At 39.2% G+C, this 16,548-nt stretch overlaps 2 protein-coding genes across 4 annotated transcripts; both read right to left on the bottom strand.

Annotated features, from left to right (window-relative positions):
- Positions 1 to 9,280: 9,280 nt before the first annotated feature.
- LOC124218121 (uncharacterized) lies at positions 9,281 to 13,633 on the bottom strand. The gene is made up of 5 exons (XM_046624551.2): positions 13,603 to 13,633; positions 11,911 to 12,369; positions 11,455 to 11,636; positions 10,698 to 10,774; positions 9,281 to 10,436 (listed from the first exon to the last, which is right to left on the bottom strand). The coding sequence occupies exons 1-4, from the start codon at positions 13,631 to 13,633 to the stop codon at positions 10,769 to 10,771; spliced, it is 678 nt and encodes a 225-aa protein (XP_046480507.1). The 3' UTR covers positions 9,281 to 10,436; positions 10,698 to 10,768.
- Positions 13,634 to 14,627: 994 nt separating this feature from the next.
- LOC124224961 (esterase OVCA2) lies at positions 14,628 to 16,248 on the bottom strand. Of its 3 annotated transcripts, none has more exons than XM_046637285.2 (6): positions 16,030 to 16,247; positions 15,759 to 15,921; positions 15,487 to 15,681; positions 15,286 to 15,426; positions 14,973 to 15,176; positions 14,628 to 14,864 (listed from the first exon to the last, which is right to left on the bottom strand). In XM_046637285.2, the coding sequence occupies exons 1-5, from the start codon at positions 16,054 to 16,056 to the stop codon at positions 15,025 to 15,027; spliced, it is 678 nt and encodes a 225-aa protein (XP_046493241.1). In that variant the 5' UTR covers positions 16,057 to 16,247; the 3' UTR covers positions 14,628 to 14,864; positions 14,973 to 15,024. The 3 variants fall into 3 exon arrangements, with proteins under 3 accessions (XP_046493241.1, XP_046493240.1, XP_046493243.1); XM_046637284.2 differs by having other exon boundaries at positions 14,946 to 15,176; positions 16,030 to 16,243; XM_046637287.2 differs by lacking the exon at positions 14,628 to 14,864 and having other exon boundaries at positions 14,965 to 15,176; positions 15,286 to 15,413; positions 16,030 to 16,248.
- Between the last annotated feature and the right edge of the window lie 300 nt (positions 16,249 to 16,548).

Genomic DNA, 16,548 nt, shown 5'->3' with positions numbered 1-16,548 from the left:
AGAATCGCGCTCCGCAAATTTCGAGTACTGGGTTCTGTACCAGCTGGATCCTGCCCTCCGGGTCCGCTTTCTGGTGCAACTCGAGTTCCAGGACAAGCGCTCCGTAGTTCCTGCGCTCAAAGTCCACTACCTGGTGAAACTGGACTTCCATGACAAGCGCTTCGTGGTTCCTGTGGAGCAGGTACAATACCTGGTGAAACTCGACTTCCAGAACAAGCGTTCCGTAGTTCTGGCTGTCCAGGTCCTTGACCTGGTGACTTTTGACCTTCACAACTCATTTTCCGTAGTTTTCCAGTTTTTCGTAGCTCTCCATTGTTCCTGCGCTACAGGTCCACTACCTGGTGTAACTCGACTTCCAGGACACGCGCTCCGTGGTTCCTGCGCTCCTAGTCCGCTATCTGGTGCAACTCGACTTCAGGGACAAGCGCTCAGTAGTTTTCGCGCGCCGGGTCCACTACCTGGTGAAACTCGATTTCTAGAACAAGCGCTCCGTAGTTCTGACTGTCCAGGTCCTTGACCTGGTGACTACTGACCTTCAGGACTGATTTTCAAGTTTACAAGTTTGATTATTGCAAACGTCATGTTTTGTACCATCAAACCAATATGCATGCTTCGGATAACATTTTGAATCGGGATAATAACCGTACGACCACGATAAACAAATTGCAATTGCAATTTGGCATTCATCCTTACACAATATTTTTGATCTGTTTTAATACTGGAAATATTGATTAGTATTCGAGGATAACCCGAGGTGGGTAGCGGTGGTCGTTGGATGTGTTTGGAAATGGTCGGAGGTGGTGGGAGGGGGTTGGGGCTGGTTGCGGGTGATCGAGATAGATGAGGAGGAGACCGAGGAGCAGGACGGGGAAGATGAGAAGAACAAGGTGGACGAGGATGACGAGGATTTGTGCACTGTGAGTATAACATTTTTATAATATTTAACGGAGTGGGAGTAGGATCAGGAGTAGAAGTAGAAGTAGGAGTGGGATCAGGATCGAGAGTAAGAGTGGAAGTAGGATCACGAGTAGTACCAGGATTAGGACCAGGAGTAGGATCAGGAGTAGGATCAGAAGTGGGAGTGGGATCAAGAAGATAAGTAGGATCAGGATCTGAAGTGGAACCAGGAGTAGGACCAGGAGTAGGAGTAGGATCAGATGTAGGATCAGGAGAGGGATCAGAAGTGGGACCAGAAGTGGGGTCAGGAGTCAAATCAGGAGTAGGATCTGAAGTAGGATCAGAAGTAGTAAGTACCAGGAGTAGGACCAGGAGTAGGATCAAAGTGGAAGTGGGACCAGGAGTAGGAGTAGGATCAACTATTTTCATGTAAACCAGTAACAAAAAGCTATGTTTCTATTTCTGCACGGTGAGTATAACGTTTTTCTAATATTTAATACCAATTGTAACTATACTTTATCTGAAATTTTTTAAACTTGTCACGTTTACAATAAATTATTTCAATTTAGTTTTCGCGCAAGCGCATATTCAGTAGCTTCAAATGCGCTGATAAAATTTATTACATATTAATCAATTATATTGATCCTTACAGAATATTTTCGATGTGTTCTTATACTGAAAATATTTATTACTATTCAAGGTATAACTCGAGGTGGTTAGCGGTGGTCGTTGGAGGTGAATTGGTAGTGGTCGGACGTGGGCGAAGATTTGTGCTCGGTGAGTTTAACATTTTGATAATATTTAATGGCAAGTTTAATTATGTTGTATCTAAAATTTTTCAAACCTGTCATGTTTAAAATTTATTTTAATTCATTTTTCGCGCAAGCACATTAGTAGCTATAAATGCGCTGATAAAATTTATTATATGATTGAATAATCAATTAATTATATCAATCCTTACACAATATTTTTGATGTATTCTCATACTAAAACTTTCTGTAAGAGAGGTTGAAGATTTTTAATATAATTATGTTTCAGTTCTGTGCCCCACCTACTGATCCACTAGTACATATCCTCCGACGTGACATCGCTCTGCTACGTATAAAGAAGAAAAGATTTATTAAGATGCAAATTGCTCCTCTCTTCTCGCCATTGTGCTTTCAGCCATTGTTGTGCTGTGTGTTTAAAATTTAGGACAGTATATAATATAGAATAACAGGTACAGCTACGAATATAGCACTACAATAAATCTTATAGAAATGAGCTCTCATTGAGATTTCTCTGTATTTATAACTCGACGCGAGAAGGCAAAAATCAATGTAATGCCATCTGTAAGGTAATTTGACTCGCGCTTGCACAACGAGAACTCGTTGGGCATTTTGCGGTGAAATTTGAAAAATCGTTGTACAAGAAATTAAATAACTATAAAAATGGATAAAAAATATTATTTCTAATTGTGAATGTAGCTAATACAGCTTTAACCGTATATTGATTATGTGAATGATCTATTGTGACAAGATCGGAATTAGATAAGCTCTCTAAATACTATTTTCTAGTCTATTAATTTATATCATGTATGTGTAAATGTATATTTCTTTAGTTTATACAATCACTGCACTAGGATTACCCTTGCCACGTTTTATGGTGCGCTTGTGTAATTTGTATATTATTAACCTTACGTTTTACTCTATTTGCGACAAGTTGTGAGTGTTTCTAATTTCTTGGCAATTATTTATGTACATGTTGACATAAAAACAGCTATTTGATAGAAATTATAGTTTATAGTTTACACAGCCCATTGCATGATATTTCATTATAAATACGTATGTTTCAATGTATTTGGGAATAATTTATCAAATGTACACAGGTCATGTGCAAATAATAAATGAATTCGACCGCAGTTTGATGTATTCGTTAGAGCTTTAACAATAAATTTAAGCTTTGTTACTTCTTTTATTTTATTATGGATAATCAAAAACATTTCCGACTATTCGTGCTGTGGAAGCATGGGGATTAAACCAAATGTAGCAAAAGATTAGAAACAGTGTATGTAGAGTACGGGTATTTTTCTAATAATGCAAACACGTGCCGCTAGCTTAGTTTTGACATATCTAGAATACCACGCCTTGCGAACTAGCTTTCCAGACAAAGATAAATGATGAATTTTAAGGACTGCATTATCGTTGTTGAATACTCTATGCCTCAAGGGAAACTAAAATCTGTAACGATAAAATTGATGCACCGGATCATCGTCGACTTTAACTTTTGAAATGTCCTACCATTTCCGAACACCTCCAACCATCCTATTTACCTATATTACTAGATTAACTATGATATGAAAAGAGAAGAATTATTCATTTCGAAATGGGATTCTATTCGACACGCGCTCGATGTATCCCATAACATTAATATTCATAATTATTCCAACAACTTTTCATTTGCTCTCTCGATCTTGAATTTTCATAGGCATAGAATCGAAACGCTGTTTTAGCTGGTCGCAAGTGAAGTATCTGCGTTGGGTGGAGGAGCAGAATTGTTTTTCGTAAAGTATTCGGATGGAAAAAAATTCAGAGTAACTGTAATACATCACGGATGCGCTAATTTTGAACGAGACGAAATGGATGCTTCGTATATAAGACGGTATTTAACGCTGCGTAGTGATTTAAAGACCTAGAAAGGTGATAGGGAGAGAAAGAACGAAGCTTCTCAACACTTCGAGTGTATTTTAACACACATTTGAAAGATACGAGCAAAATTTTTCATCATCCAACAGTCGCAGAACGGCAGCGTTATTAGCTGACCCGTTAACTGAAGGATATATCTTCAGTCAACGGCTGACCATCGAAGGGCCTGGCCGCCTGAGTCTGGAATCGGCAGGAGAGATAAAGTGCGTATTGCTTGTATGAAATGTGAAAACTAAAATCATTATACATCGTATCATATCATCATACATCGTACATCATACATTATTCATCATACATCATACATCATACATCATCATACATAGTATCAAAGTTCGAAACCAGAGTTTGGATGTCGTATGTTCAGAAAGTGACGTCACCAATTTAAAATCAGCCAGCCGAATTCCTCAGTCGGGAAACAACCGCGCAGTAGAGCGGACGGATAAGAGTCGCGCTCCGCAAATTTCGAGTACCGGGTTCTCAACCTCTCGGATCCCGCGCTTCGGGTCCGCTACGTATTTCGAGTACCGGGTTCTCAACCTCCCGGATCTACAATAAATTATTTCAATTCGTTTTTCGCGCAAGCCGAAATTCAGTAGCTGTCAGTCCGCTAATAAAATTTCTCGACTTCCAGGATAAGCGCTCCGTGGTTCCTGGTTCACGTTTACAATAAATTATTTCAATTCGTTTTTCGCGCAAGCCGAAATTCAGTAGCTGTCAGTCCGCTAATGAAATTTCTCGACTTCCAGGATAAGCGCTCCGTGGTTCCTGGTTCACGTTTACAATAAATTATTTCAATTCGTTTTTCGCGCAAGCCGAAATTCAGTAGCTGTCAGTCCGCTAATGAAATTTCTCGACTTCCAGGATAAGCGCTCCGTGGTTCCTGGTTCACGTTTACAATAAATTATTTCAATTCGTTTTTCGCGCAAGCCGAAATTCAGTAGCTGTCAGTCCGCTAATGAAATTTCTCGACTTCCAGGATAAGCGCTCCGTGGTTCCTGGTTCACGTTTACAATAAATTATTTCAATTCGTTTTTCGCGCAAGCCGAAATTCAGTAGCTGTCAGTCCGCTAATAAAATTTCTCGACTTCCAGGATAAGCGCTCCGTGGTTCCTGGTTCACGTTTACAATAAATTATTTCAATTCGTTTTTCGCGCGAGCCGAAATTCAGTAGCTGTCAGTCCGCTAATAAAATTTCTCGACTTCCAGGATAAGCGCTCCGTGGTTCCTGGTTCACGTTTACAATAAATTATTTCAATTCGTTTTTCGCGCAAGCCGAAATTCAGTAGCTGTCAGTCCGCTAATGAAATTTCTCGACTTCCAGGATAAGCGCTCCGTGGTTCCTGGTTCACGTTTACAATAAATTATTTCAATTCGTTTTTCGCGCAAGCCGAAATTCAGTAGCTGTCAGTCCGCTAATAAAATTTCTCGACTTCCAGGATAAGCGCTCCGTGGTTCCTGGTTCACGTTTACAATAAATTATTTCAATTCGTTTTTCGCGCAAGCCGAAATTCAGTAGCTGTCAGTCCGCTAATGAAATTTCTCGACTTCCAGGATAAGCGCTCCGTGGTTCCTGGTTCACGTTTACAATAAATTATTTCAATTCGTTTTTCGCGCAAGCCGAAATTCAGTAGCTGTCAGTACGCTAATAAAATTTCTATAACTTTATAATCTTCTCATAATCTTTTTGGTAAAATATGTCGATAAAAAAATTATAATTAACCTTACACATTATCTTTGATTTGTTCTCATGCTGAAAATGTTTATTAGTATTCGAAGTATAACTCGAGGTGGTTGGCGGTGGTTGAAGGTGTTCGGAGTTGGACGAGGAGGAGGACGAGGAGGACGAGGATTTGTGCTCGGTGAGTAAAACACTTTTATAATATTTGATGGCAATTGTAATTATATTTTATCTGAAATATTTCAAACTAGTCATGGTTACATTAAATTATTTCAATTCATTTTTCGCGCAAGCACATATTCAGTAGCTATGAATAAGCTTATACAATTTATTATATAATTAATTAATTAATTAATATTCTTATAATATTTAACGGCAATTGTAATTATATTTCATCTGAAATATTACAAACTTGTCACGTTTACAATAAATTATTTCAATACATTTCTCGTGCAAGCACATATTCAGTAGCTATGATTAATCTTATACAATTTATTAAATTAATAATTAATTAATTGATTATATTAATCCTTATACAATATTTTTGATGTGTTCTCATACTGAAAATATTTATTACTATTCCAGGTATAACCCGAGGTGATTGGCGGTGGTTGGAGGTGGTCGGAGGTGGACGAGGAGGAGGACGAGGTGGACCAGGAAGAGGACGAGGTGGACGAGGAGGCGGCGGGGTGTGTCGTGGGAGAGGAGCGGAGGGAAGGGGGAGGGAAGGGGGAGGGGGAGGGAAGGGGAAGACGTGGGCGGGGAGGGGGGCGAAGAGGGGTGGGGAGGGGTGGGGAGGGGAAGGGAAGGGAAGGGAAGGGAAAGGGAGGGAGGGAGGGAGGGAGGGAGGGAGGGAGGGAGGGAGGGAGGGAGGGAGGGAAGAAGGGCGGAAGGGCGGGAGGGGAGTGGAGGCCGGATGTCAGTGCGAGCCCGTTAAAGTTAATAGAGCATGGCACGCGCCCCCCCCCCCATCCCTCCCTCCCTCCCTCCCTCCCACCCTTTCCCTTCCCATCCCTTCCCTTCCCTCCCCTCCCCTCCCCTCCCCTCCCCGCCCCTCTTCGCCCCCCTCCCCGCCCACCTCTTCCCCTTCCCACCCCCTCACCCTTCCCTCCCCCTCCCCTCCTCTCCTCTCCCACGACCCACCCCGCCGCCTCCTCGTCCACCTCGTCCTCTTCCTGGTCCACCTCGTCCTCCTCCTGGTCCACCTCGTCTTCCTCCTCGTCCACCTCCGACCACCTCCAACCACCGCCAATCACCTCGGGTTATACCTGGAATAGTAATAAATATTTTCAGTATGAGAACACATCAAAAATATTGTATAAGGATTAATATGATTAATTATTTAATTATTAATTTAATAAATTGTATAAGATTAATCATAGCTACTGAATATGTGCTTGCACGAGAAATGTATTGAAATAATTTATTGTAAACGTGACAAGTTTGTAATATTTCAGATGAAATATAATTACAATTGCCGTTAAATATTATAAGAATATTAATTAATTAATTAATTATATAATAAATTGTATAAGCTTATTCATAGCTACTGAATATGTGCTTGCGCGAAAAATGAATTGAAATAATTTAATGTAACCATGACTAGTTTGAAATATTTCAGATAAAATATAATTACAATTGCCATCAAATATTATAAAAGTGTTTTACTCACCGAGCACAAATCCTCGTCCTCCTCGTCCTCCTCCTCGTCCAACTCCGAACACCTTCAACCACCGCCAACCACCTCGAGTTATACTTCGAATACTAATAAACATTTTCAGCATGAGAACAAATCAAAGATAATGTGTAAGGTTAATTATAATTTTTTTATCGACATATTTTACCAAAAAGATTATGAGAAGATTATAAAGTTATAGAAATTTTATTAGCGTACTGACAGCTACTGAATTTCGGCTTGCGCGAAAAACGAATTGAAATAATTTATTGTAAACGTGAACCAGGAACCACGGAGCGCTTATCCTGGAAGTCGAGAAATTTTATTAGCGGACTGACAGCTACTGAATTTCGGCTTGCGCGAAAAACGAATTGAAATAATTTATTGTAAACGTGAACCAGGAACCACGGAGCGCTTATCCTGGAAGTCGAGAAATTTCATTAGCGGACTGACAGCTACTGAATTTCGGCTTGCGCGAAAAACGAATTGAAATAATTTATTGTAAACGTGAACCAGGAACCACGGAGCGCTTATCCTGGAAGTCGAGAAATTTCATTAGCGGACTGACAGCTACTGAATTTCGGCTTGCGCGAAAAACGAATTGAAATAATTTATTGTAAACGTGAACCAGGAACCACGGAGCGCTTATCCTGGAAGTCGAGAAATTTTATTAGCGGACTGACAGCTACTGAATTTCGGCTCGCGCGAAAAACGAATTGAAATAATTTATTGTAAACGTGAACCAGGAACCACGGAGCGCTTATCCTGGAAGTCGAGAAATTTTATTAGCGGACTGACAGCTACTGAATTTCGGCTTGCGCGAAAAACGAATTGAAATAATTTATTGTAAACGTGAACCAGGAACCACGGAGCGCTTATCCTGGAAGTCGAGAAATTTCATTAGCGGACTGACAGCTACTGAATTTCGGCTTGCGCGAAAAACGAATTGAAATAATTTATTGTAAACGTGAACCAGGAACCACGGAGCGCTTATCCTGGAAGTCGAGAAATTTCATTAGCGGACTGACAGCTACTGAATTTCGGCTTGCGCGAAAAACGAATTGAAATAATTTATTGTAAACGTGAACCAGGAACCACGGAGCGCTTATCCTGGAAGTCGAGAAATTTCATTAGCGGACTGACAGCTACTGAATTTCGGCTTGCGCGAAAAACGAATTGAAATAATTTATTGTAAACGTGAACCAGGAACCACGGAGCGCTTATCCTGGAAGTCGAGAAATTTTATTAGCGGACTGACAGCTACTGAATTTCGGCTTGCGCGAAAAACGAATTGAAATAATTTATTGTAGATCCGGGAGGTTGAGAACCCGGTACTCGAAATACGTAGCGGACCCGAAGCGCGGGATCCGAGAGGTTGAGAACCCGGTACTCGAAATTTGCGGAGCGCGACTCTTATCCGTCCGCTCTACTGCGCGGTTGTTTCCCGACTGAGGAATTCGGCTGGCTGATTTTAAATTGGTGACGTCACTTTCTGAACATACGACATCCAAACTCTGGTTTCGAACTTTGATACTATGTATGATGATGTATGATGTATGATGTATGATGAATAATGTATGATGTACGATGTATGATGATATGATACGATGTATAATGATTTTAGTTTTCACATTTCATACAAGCAATACGCACTTTATCTCTCCTGCCGATTCCAGACTCAGGCGGCCAGGCCCTTCGATGGTCAGCCGTTGACTGAAGATATATCCTTCAGTTAACGGGTCAGCTAATAACGCTGCCGTTCTGCGACTGTTGGATGATGAAAAATTTTGCTCGTATCTTTCAAATGTGTGTTAAAATACACTCGAAGTGTTGAGAAGCTTCGTTCTTTCTCTCCCTATCACCTTTCTAGGTCTTTAAATCACTACGCAGCGTTAAATACCGTCTTATATACGAAGCATCCATTTCGTCTCGTTCAAAATTAGCGCATCCGTGATGTATTACAGTTACTCTGAATTTTTTTCCATCCGAATACTTTACGAAAAACAATTCTGCTCCTCCACCCAACGCAGATACTTCACTTGCGACCAGCTAAAACAGCGTTTCGATTCTATGCCTATGAAAATTCAAGATCGAGAGAGCAAATGAAAAGTTGTTGGAATAATTATGAATATTAATGTTATGGGATACATCGAGCGCGTGTCGAATAGAATCCCATTTCGAAATGAATAATTCTTCTCTTTTCATATCATAGTTAATCTAGTAATATAGGTAAATAGGATGGTTGGAGGTGTTCGGAAATGGTAGGACATTTCAAAAGTTAAAGTCGACGATGATCCGGTGCATCAATTTTATCGTTACAGATTTTAGTTTCCCTTGAGGCATAGAGTATTCAACAACGATAATGCAGTCCTTAAAATTCATCATTTATCTTTGTCTGGAAAGCTAGTTCGCAAGGCGTGGTATTCTAGATATGTCAAAACTAAGCTAGCGGCACGTGTTTGCATTATTAGAAAAATACCCGTACTCTACATACACTGTTTCTAATCTTTTGCTACATTTGGTTTAATCCCCATGCTTCCACAGCACGAATAGTCGGAAATGTTTTTGATTATCCATAATAAAATAAAAGAAGTAACAAAGCTTAAATTTATTGTTAAAGCTCTAACGAATACATCAAACTGCGGTCGAATTCATTTATTATTTGCACATGACCTGTGTACATTTGATAAATTATTCCCAAATACATTGAAACATACGTATTTATAATGAAATATCATGCAATGGGCTGTGTAAACTATAAACTATAATTTCTATCAAATAGCTGTTTTTATGTCAACATGTACATAAATAATTGCCAAGAAATTAGAAACACTCACAACTTGTCGCAAATAGAGTAAAACGTAAGGTTAATAATATACAAATTACACAAGCGCACCATAAAACGTGGCAAGGGTAATCCTAGTGCAGTGATTGTATAAACTAAAGAAATATACATTTACACATACATGATATAAATTAATAGACTAGAAAATAGTATTTAGAGAGCTTATCTAATTCCGATCTTGTCACAATAGATCATTCACATAATCAATATACGGTTAAAGCTGTATTAGCTACATTCACAATTAGAAATAATATTTTTTATCCATTTTTATAGTTATTTAATTTCTTGTACAACGATTTTTCAAATTTCACCGCAAAATGCCCAACGAGTTCTCGTTGTGCAAGCGCGAGTCAAATTACCTTACAGATGGCATTACATTGATTTTTGCCTTCTCGCGTCGAGTTATAAATACAGAGAAATCTCAATGAGAGCTCATTTCTATAAGATTTATTGTAGTGCTATATTCGTAGCTGTACCTGTTATTCTATATTATATACTGTCCTAAATTTTAAACACACAGCACAACAATGGCTGAAAGCACAATGGCGAGAAGAGAGGAGCAATTTGCATCTTAATAAATCTTTTCTTCTTTATACGTAGCAGAGCGATGTCACGTCGGAGGATATGTACTAGTGGATCAGTAGGTGGGGCACAGAACTGAAACATAATTATATTAAAAATCTTCAACCTCTCTTACAGAAAGTTTTAGTATGAGAATACATCAAAAATATTGTGTAAGGATTGATATAATTAATTGATTATTCAATCATATAATAAATTTTATCAGCGCATTTATAGCTACTAATGTGCTTGCGCGAAAAATGAATTAAAATAAATTTTAAACATGACAGGTTTGAAAAATTTTAGATACAACATAATTAAACTTGCCATTAAATATTATCAAAATGTTAAACTCACCGAGCACAAATCTTCGCCCACGTCCGACCACTACCAATTCACCTCCAACGACCACCGCTAACCACCTCGAGTTATACCTTGAATAGTAATAAATATTTTCAGTATAAGAACACATCGAAAATATTCTGTAAGGATCAATATAATTGATTAATATGTAATAAATTTTATCAGCGCATTTGAAGCTACTGAATATGCGCTTGCGCGAAAACTAAATTGAAATAATTTATTGTAAACGTGACAAGTTTAAAAAATTTCAGATAAAGTATAGTTACAATTGGTATTAAATATTAGAAAAACGTTATACTCACCGTGCAGAAATAGAAACATAGCTTTTTGTTACTGGTTTACATGAAAATAGTTGATCCTACTCCTACTCCTGGTCCCACTTCCACTTTGATCCTACTCCTGGTCCTACTCCTGGTACTTACTACTTCTGATCCTACTTCAGATCCTACTCCTGATTTGACTCCTGACCCCACTTCTGGTCCCACTTCTGATCCCTCTCCTGATCCTACATCTGATCCTACTCCTACTCCTGGTCCTACTCCTGGTTCCACTTCAGATCCTGATCCTACTTATCTTCTTGATCCCACTCCCACTTCTGATCCTACTCCTGATCCTACTCCTGGTCCTAATCCTGGTACTACTCGTGATCCTACTTCCACTCTTACTCTCGATCCTGATCCCACTCCTACTTCTACTTCTACTCCTGATCCTACTCCCACTCCGTTAAATATTATAAAAATGTTATACTCACAGTGCACAAATCCTCGTCATCCTCGTCCACCTTGTTCTTCTCATCTTCCCCGTCCTGCTCCTCGGTCTCCTCCTCATCTATCTCGATCACCCGCAACCAGCCCCAACCCCCTCCCACCACCTCCGACCATTTCCAAACACATCCAACGACCACCGCTACCCACCTCGGGTTATCCTCGAATACTAATCAATATTTCCAGTATTAAAACAGATCAAAAATATTGTGTAAGGATGAATGCCAAATTGCAATTGCAATTTGTTTATCGTGGTCGTACGGTTATTATCCCGATTCAAAATGTTATCCGAAGCATGCATATTGGTTTGATGGTACAAAACATGACGTTTGCAATAATCAAACTTGTAAACTTGAAAATCAGTCCTGAAGGTCAGTAGTCACCAGGTCAAGGACCTGGACAGTCAGAACTACGGAGCGCTTGTTCTAGAAATCGAGTTTCACCAGGTAGTGGACCCGGCGCGCGAAAACTACTGAGCGCTTGTCCCTGAAGTCGAGTTGCACCAGATAGCGGACTAGGAGCGCAGGAACCACGGAGCGCGTGTCCTGGAAGTCGAGTTACACCAGGTAGTGGACCTGTAGCGCAGGAACAATGGAGAGCTACGAAAAACTGGAAAACTACGGAAAATGAGTTGTGAAGGTCAAAAGTCACCAGGTCAAGGACCTGGACAGCCAGAACTACGGAACGCTTGTTCTGGAAGTCGAGTTTCACCAGGTATTGTACCTGCTCCACAGGAACCACGAAGCGCTTGTCATGGAAGTCCAGTTTCACCAGGTAGTGGACTTTGAGCGCAGGAACTACGGAGCGCTTGTCCTGGAACTCGAGTTGCACCAGAAAGCGGACCCGGAGGGCAGGATCCAGCTGGTACAGAACCCAGTACTCGAAATTTGCGGAGCGCGATTCTCATCCGTCCGCTCTATTGCGCGATTGTTTCCGGACTGAAGAATTCGGCTAGCTGATTTTCGTCTATATAGATGGATGACGTAAAGACAAAAAAAATTTCAGGTGACGTCACTTTCTGAACATCGGAATATCCGAACATGCAACCTTGGATTACGAACTTCAATACTATGTATGATATGACGTATGATGGATGATGATGTATGATGTATGGTGTACGATGATATGATATGATGTATAATGATTTTAGTTTTTACATTTCATACGAGAAATAGGCACTTTATCTTTTCTGCCGATTCCAGACTCAAGCGGCCAGGCCCTTCGATGGTCAGCCGTTGACTGAAGATATATTCTTCAGTTAACGGGTCAGCTAGTAACGCTGCCGTTCTGCGACAGTTGGATGATAAAATTTTTTGCTCGTACCTTTCAAATGTGTATTAAAATACACTCGAAATTTCAAGAAGCTTAATTCTTTCTCTCCCCAACTAAAAAAAAAAAATCGCCGGCAATCACCTTTTTACGTCTTGAAGCCAGGACACTGCGTTAAATACTGTTTCATATACGAAGCATCCATTTCATCTCGATCAAAATTAGCGCATCCGTGATGTATTACAGTTACTCCGAATTTTTTTCTTACCAAACGTAGATAGTTCATTTACGACTGGTTAAAACAACGTTTCCATGCAATGCCTATGAAAATTCAAGATCGAGAGAGTAAATGGAATACATCGAGCGCGTGTCGAATAGAATCCCATTTCGAAATGAACAATTCTTTTGTTATCATATCATAGCCGTATTATTGTATGTAATCTAGTTTGTCTCCTGGAAAATTACAAAATTTATAGTATGCATCATGTATCAATCGCACATATTAATATCGTACATGGACCGTATATACGTATATGTATACTTTTAGGTCTCTGTATCATTATTACATCTGATCTATCATTATTCATGATCCATGTATACATCCTTCTCTCGGGTAGCTATACCTTATTTCAATCACCGTTTTGCTACAAATTTTGGACAAAATTTATTCTCATTACTAATTTCTGGCGTCGCCGACAAGTCGGTTAGTACACACAGGCCAAGTATTGGCTTGGGCTCACCATTGCGAAGACTGTGTTACTCGGAAGGTGAATGCAGCCAGCATCATGTCGAAATCGGTAATTCTCCATGTTCTGCAATATGTTCTCAACTCTACCATTGGAACATCTCAGGGGGCGCAAACGCACGACGACTTTCGGTTGTCACACCAAAGCCCATTGGGGCAACTGACTTTTTATGCTTCATTCAACGGTGCTGAAATAAATTATTTGATTCCAGCCATTTGTTTTACGCTGTTTTAGATTTATTCATTATATTTCTGAGGGTCCGATTGTTTCAGAAAACGTCGTAATGATGTATTAAAAATTTCCAACAGCGAAAATCGAAAAACGCAAGGCTATAACATGAATTATGAGGAAAACAAATGTTGAAAAATCGCAAAATATAGGCTTTCATCAGAAGACATGGCAAACGCTAGAACATGCCTTAAGCTGGGAAAGCCCGCGCGTAGTTCCGAGTCGATTATCTCCGTTAGCTTAATCGACACATCATTTCGTCTAGTGAAATTCTCTTTACTATCTGTTACCTAATAGTCAATTCTCACCCGCAAGTAACGACAATCAATGGCTCATCACACCTAACTCGGTGCCCGTAAACGCGTATGATTGTGATTAAAAAGTAGTAAATACTGTGCACGTAAACGTACTAATAATCACGATCATCCTTTGACAAATTCCGAATGAAAGAATGAGCATATTCGGTTTGGCAAGGTAGCATATCTTGGATGGATATACGAATGCAGAAAGGCAAATTAATTAGGTGATGAAATGAATTATTTCAATCGTTATGATCCAATACCCTTCAAAATCTCGAATAATAATTAGTTCCTATTTGATTAATGGGTCATTTTGATGTAATTGAGGAACATTGCGCTTTTCCCGATATGAAATTATTTTTCCGCTTTTTTTTTAGGGTTTGTTTGTCATCTATGTCGATTCTCTATCTGCCATGCAAATTTACTTTGGCACATGGTATTCACAAAACGAAAAACAATGTTTCATACATTGCCATGCCAATGTACACTATTATCATGCATTAGATTGGACGTTACTGTTCATTTAAATTTGCTCTTCTAACATTCGTTCTTATTGAAGCGTCCAACGCAGTGGAATAAGAACAGTCAGATCAAGGTTTGTAACTAATAGTTTGTAAATTAGTTGAGACAGAGGGAGTTTTATATTCACGTGTACATGCCTGTATATTAATTAATGTACGAAAACAAACACAATACAGATGCATGTACAAGCGAGTCTGGTATTCAGTTAAATATCACTGAATTAGCAATAATTTCCAGCATTACTGTAATCCAGATTTTCTATCGCACTAGTTCGAAGAATGTCATCCATGTTATTGACTTGTATAAGTATCGAGGTACGTACTGTCGGGAGCACTAAAACAAAACATTTAAAGTATACATTTTAGAATTTTATTTAATAAAAAAGAAAAAGTAAAAAATAATAAGTTTACATACAGTCTTGAATAGAAAAGATCTAGCGACCTTCAAGTGTCACTTCGTGAAGTTCACATCCACGTATACCCACAAGTGTAAATTACACCGATCCGTTAGCAGAATCGTCTTTTATTGTGAGCATCTTCTGAATGAAATCGTTGTACAAATGCTTTCGGCTTGGAATAAAGTCACCGCCGTCATGGGTCAATCTGGTTGCATCGGTGAATAGTGATGCCAAATCTTCAGCCATTTCTACGTGAAATAAAAAGTTTCAAATCATTAATTAGATTTTCCATCAGCCACATGGTACAATAAAAAAGATGACATACAAATCATGATATTTTTCATGATGATATCTCACCAGTAGGAATAATTTGGTCTGTAGTTCCATAAATATGAAGACTGGGTAGACTAAACTGTTGATTGTAAAATACGGAATGTGGCTCACAAAGTGACTTAAATCCCGATATGAGAATGGCGAAATTAAACCTAATCGGAGACACTGTGATATTATTAAAACATTTCTTATCAATTCACTCGATCAAGTGTATCTCAATATTACATTTTTGCTGTTGCATTGCGCACAAAATTGCAGAAAAAGCTGCACCCTGTGAAAAACCAAGTATTCCATCAAAAGGGCCCTTTTCTTCGAAACATTTCTCGACCAATCGTAAACTTTCTTCTAATCCGACACATTCAGGGCTGCTCACAGTTGCTTTGAATTCTGAATTTTTGTTGTTGAACCACCAGCCATATGCTGAAAAGGAAAACAGAACATGCACAGAAATTCTGTAATTCATTGAATAGTTTAAGCCTTGTCAACAATTTTCATACCTTCGGCACCTTCTTCTGCTTCTTTACCGCTCGGGTCTCGAGGCACCTTGTGCGGAGCTCTCAGGAATGTGAAGTTGATTTCTTTCTTGAATGCTTTTCGCAAAGAACCAATTTTTCCTCTGAAGACAACATCCGACTGGTAATATCCATGTAATGCAAGAACCTGTAAAATATCTGATGAAGATAATTCAACTCAGGGTAATTACATTGAAAGAGATTGGTTATTATTTATACAACGATATCAGAAATACACATTGAGAGACGATCGTACCTGCAGTTGTTTCTTCACCTCAGTCATTATGCAGGCACGTTTATGATTTTTTGATCGAGCAGATACAATCACACGAGTAGATATAAATATTTTATTATAGAGAAGTTCCAGGCATTCACGATTATTTATCACAGTATCAGCCTAGTTTTAGGGATTCAGTTGGGTCTACCTAGTTGTTGAAACCAGTAGCCAAGCAGTGCCATCCTTAGAAAACGATGTACTTTGTACTACACGGTAACTCTTTTCTGTAGATAAGGGTCATGTAGTACTCCTACCCTTACCGACCAAGCAAACGTGACGCGGGTCGAGTGATTTGAACAATCGAAATAAACATTTATTTATACAACTCTTTATCTTCGTAGATAAGAGAAGTAAAAAAATGTATTTGAATGGTTATAATTTCCGCCGATAAAGTCTGGATCCTTCTCACAAAAACTGCGAAAATCGAACGAGATGTTCGCTTGATAAATGTAAACATGATCTAGAATGGTAATCGATTGAAGCACGTAATGAGATTGA

The sequence above is a fragment of the Neodiprion pinetum genome, chromosome 1 (genome assembly GCF_021155775.2).
Source record: "Neodiprion pinetum isolate iyNeoPine1 chromosome 1, iyNeoPine1.2, whole genome shotgun sequence".
NCBI classification, from domain to species: Eukaryota; Metazoa; Arthropoda; class Insecta; order Hymenoptera; family Diprionidae; genus Neodiprion; species Neodiprion pinetum.
Note: the sequence above shows the minus strand (reverse complement) of the source record. Positions and strands in the feature narration are given on the sequence as shown.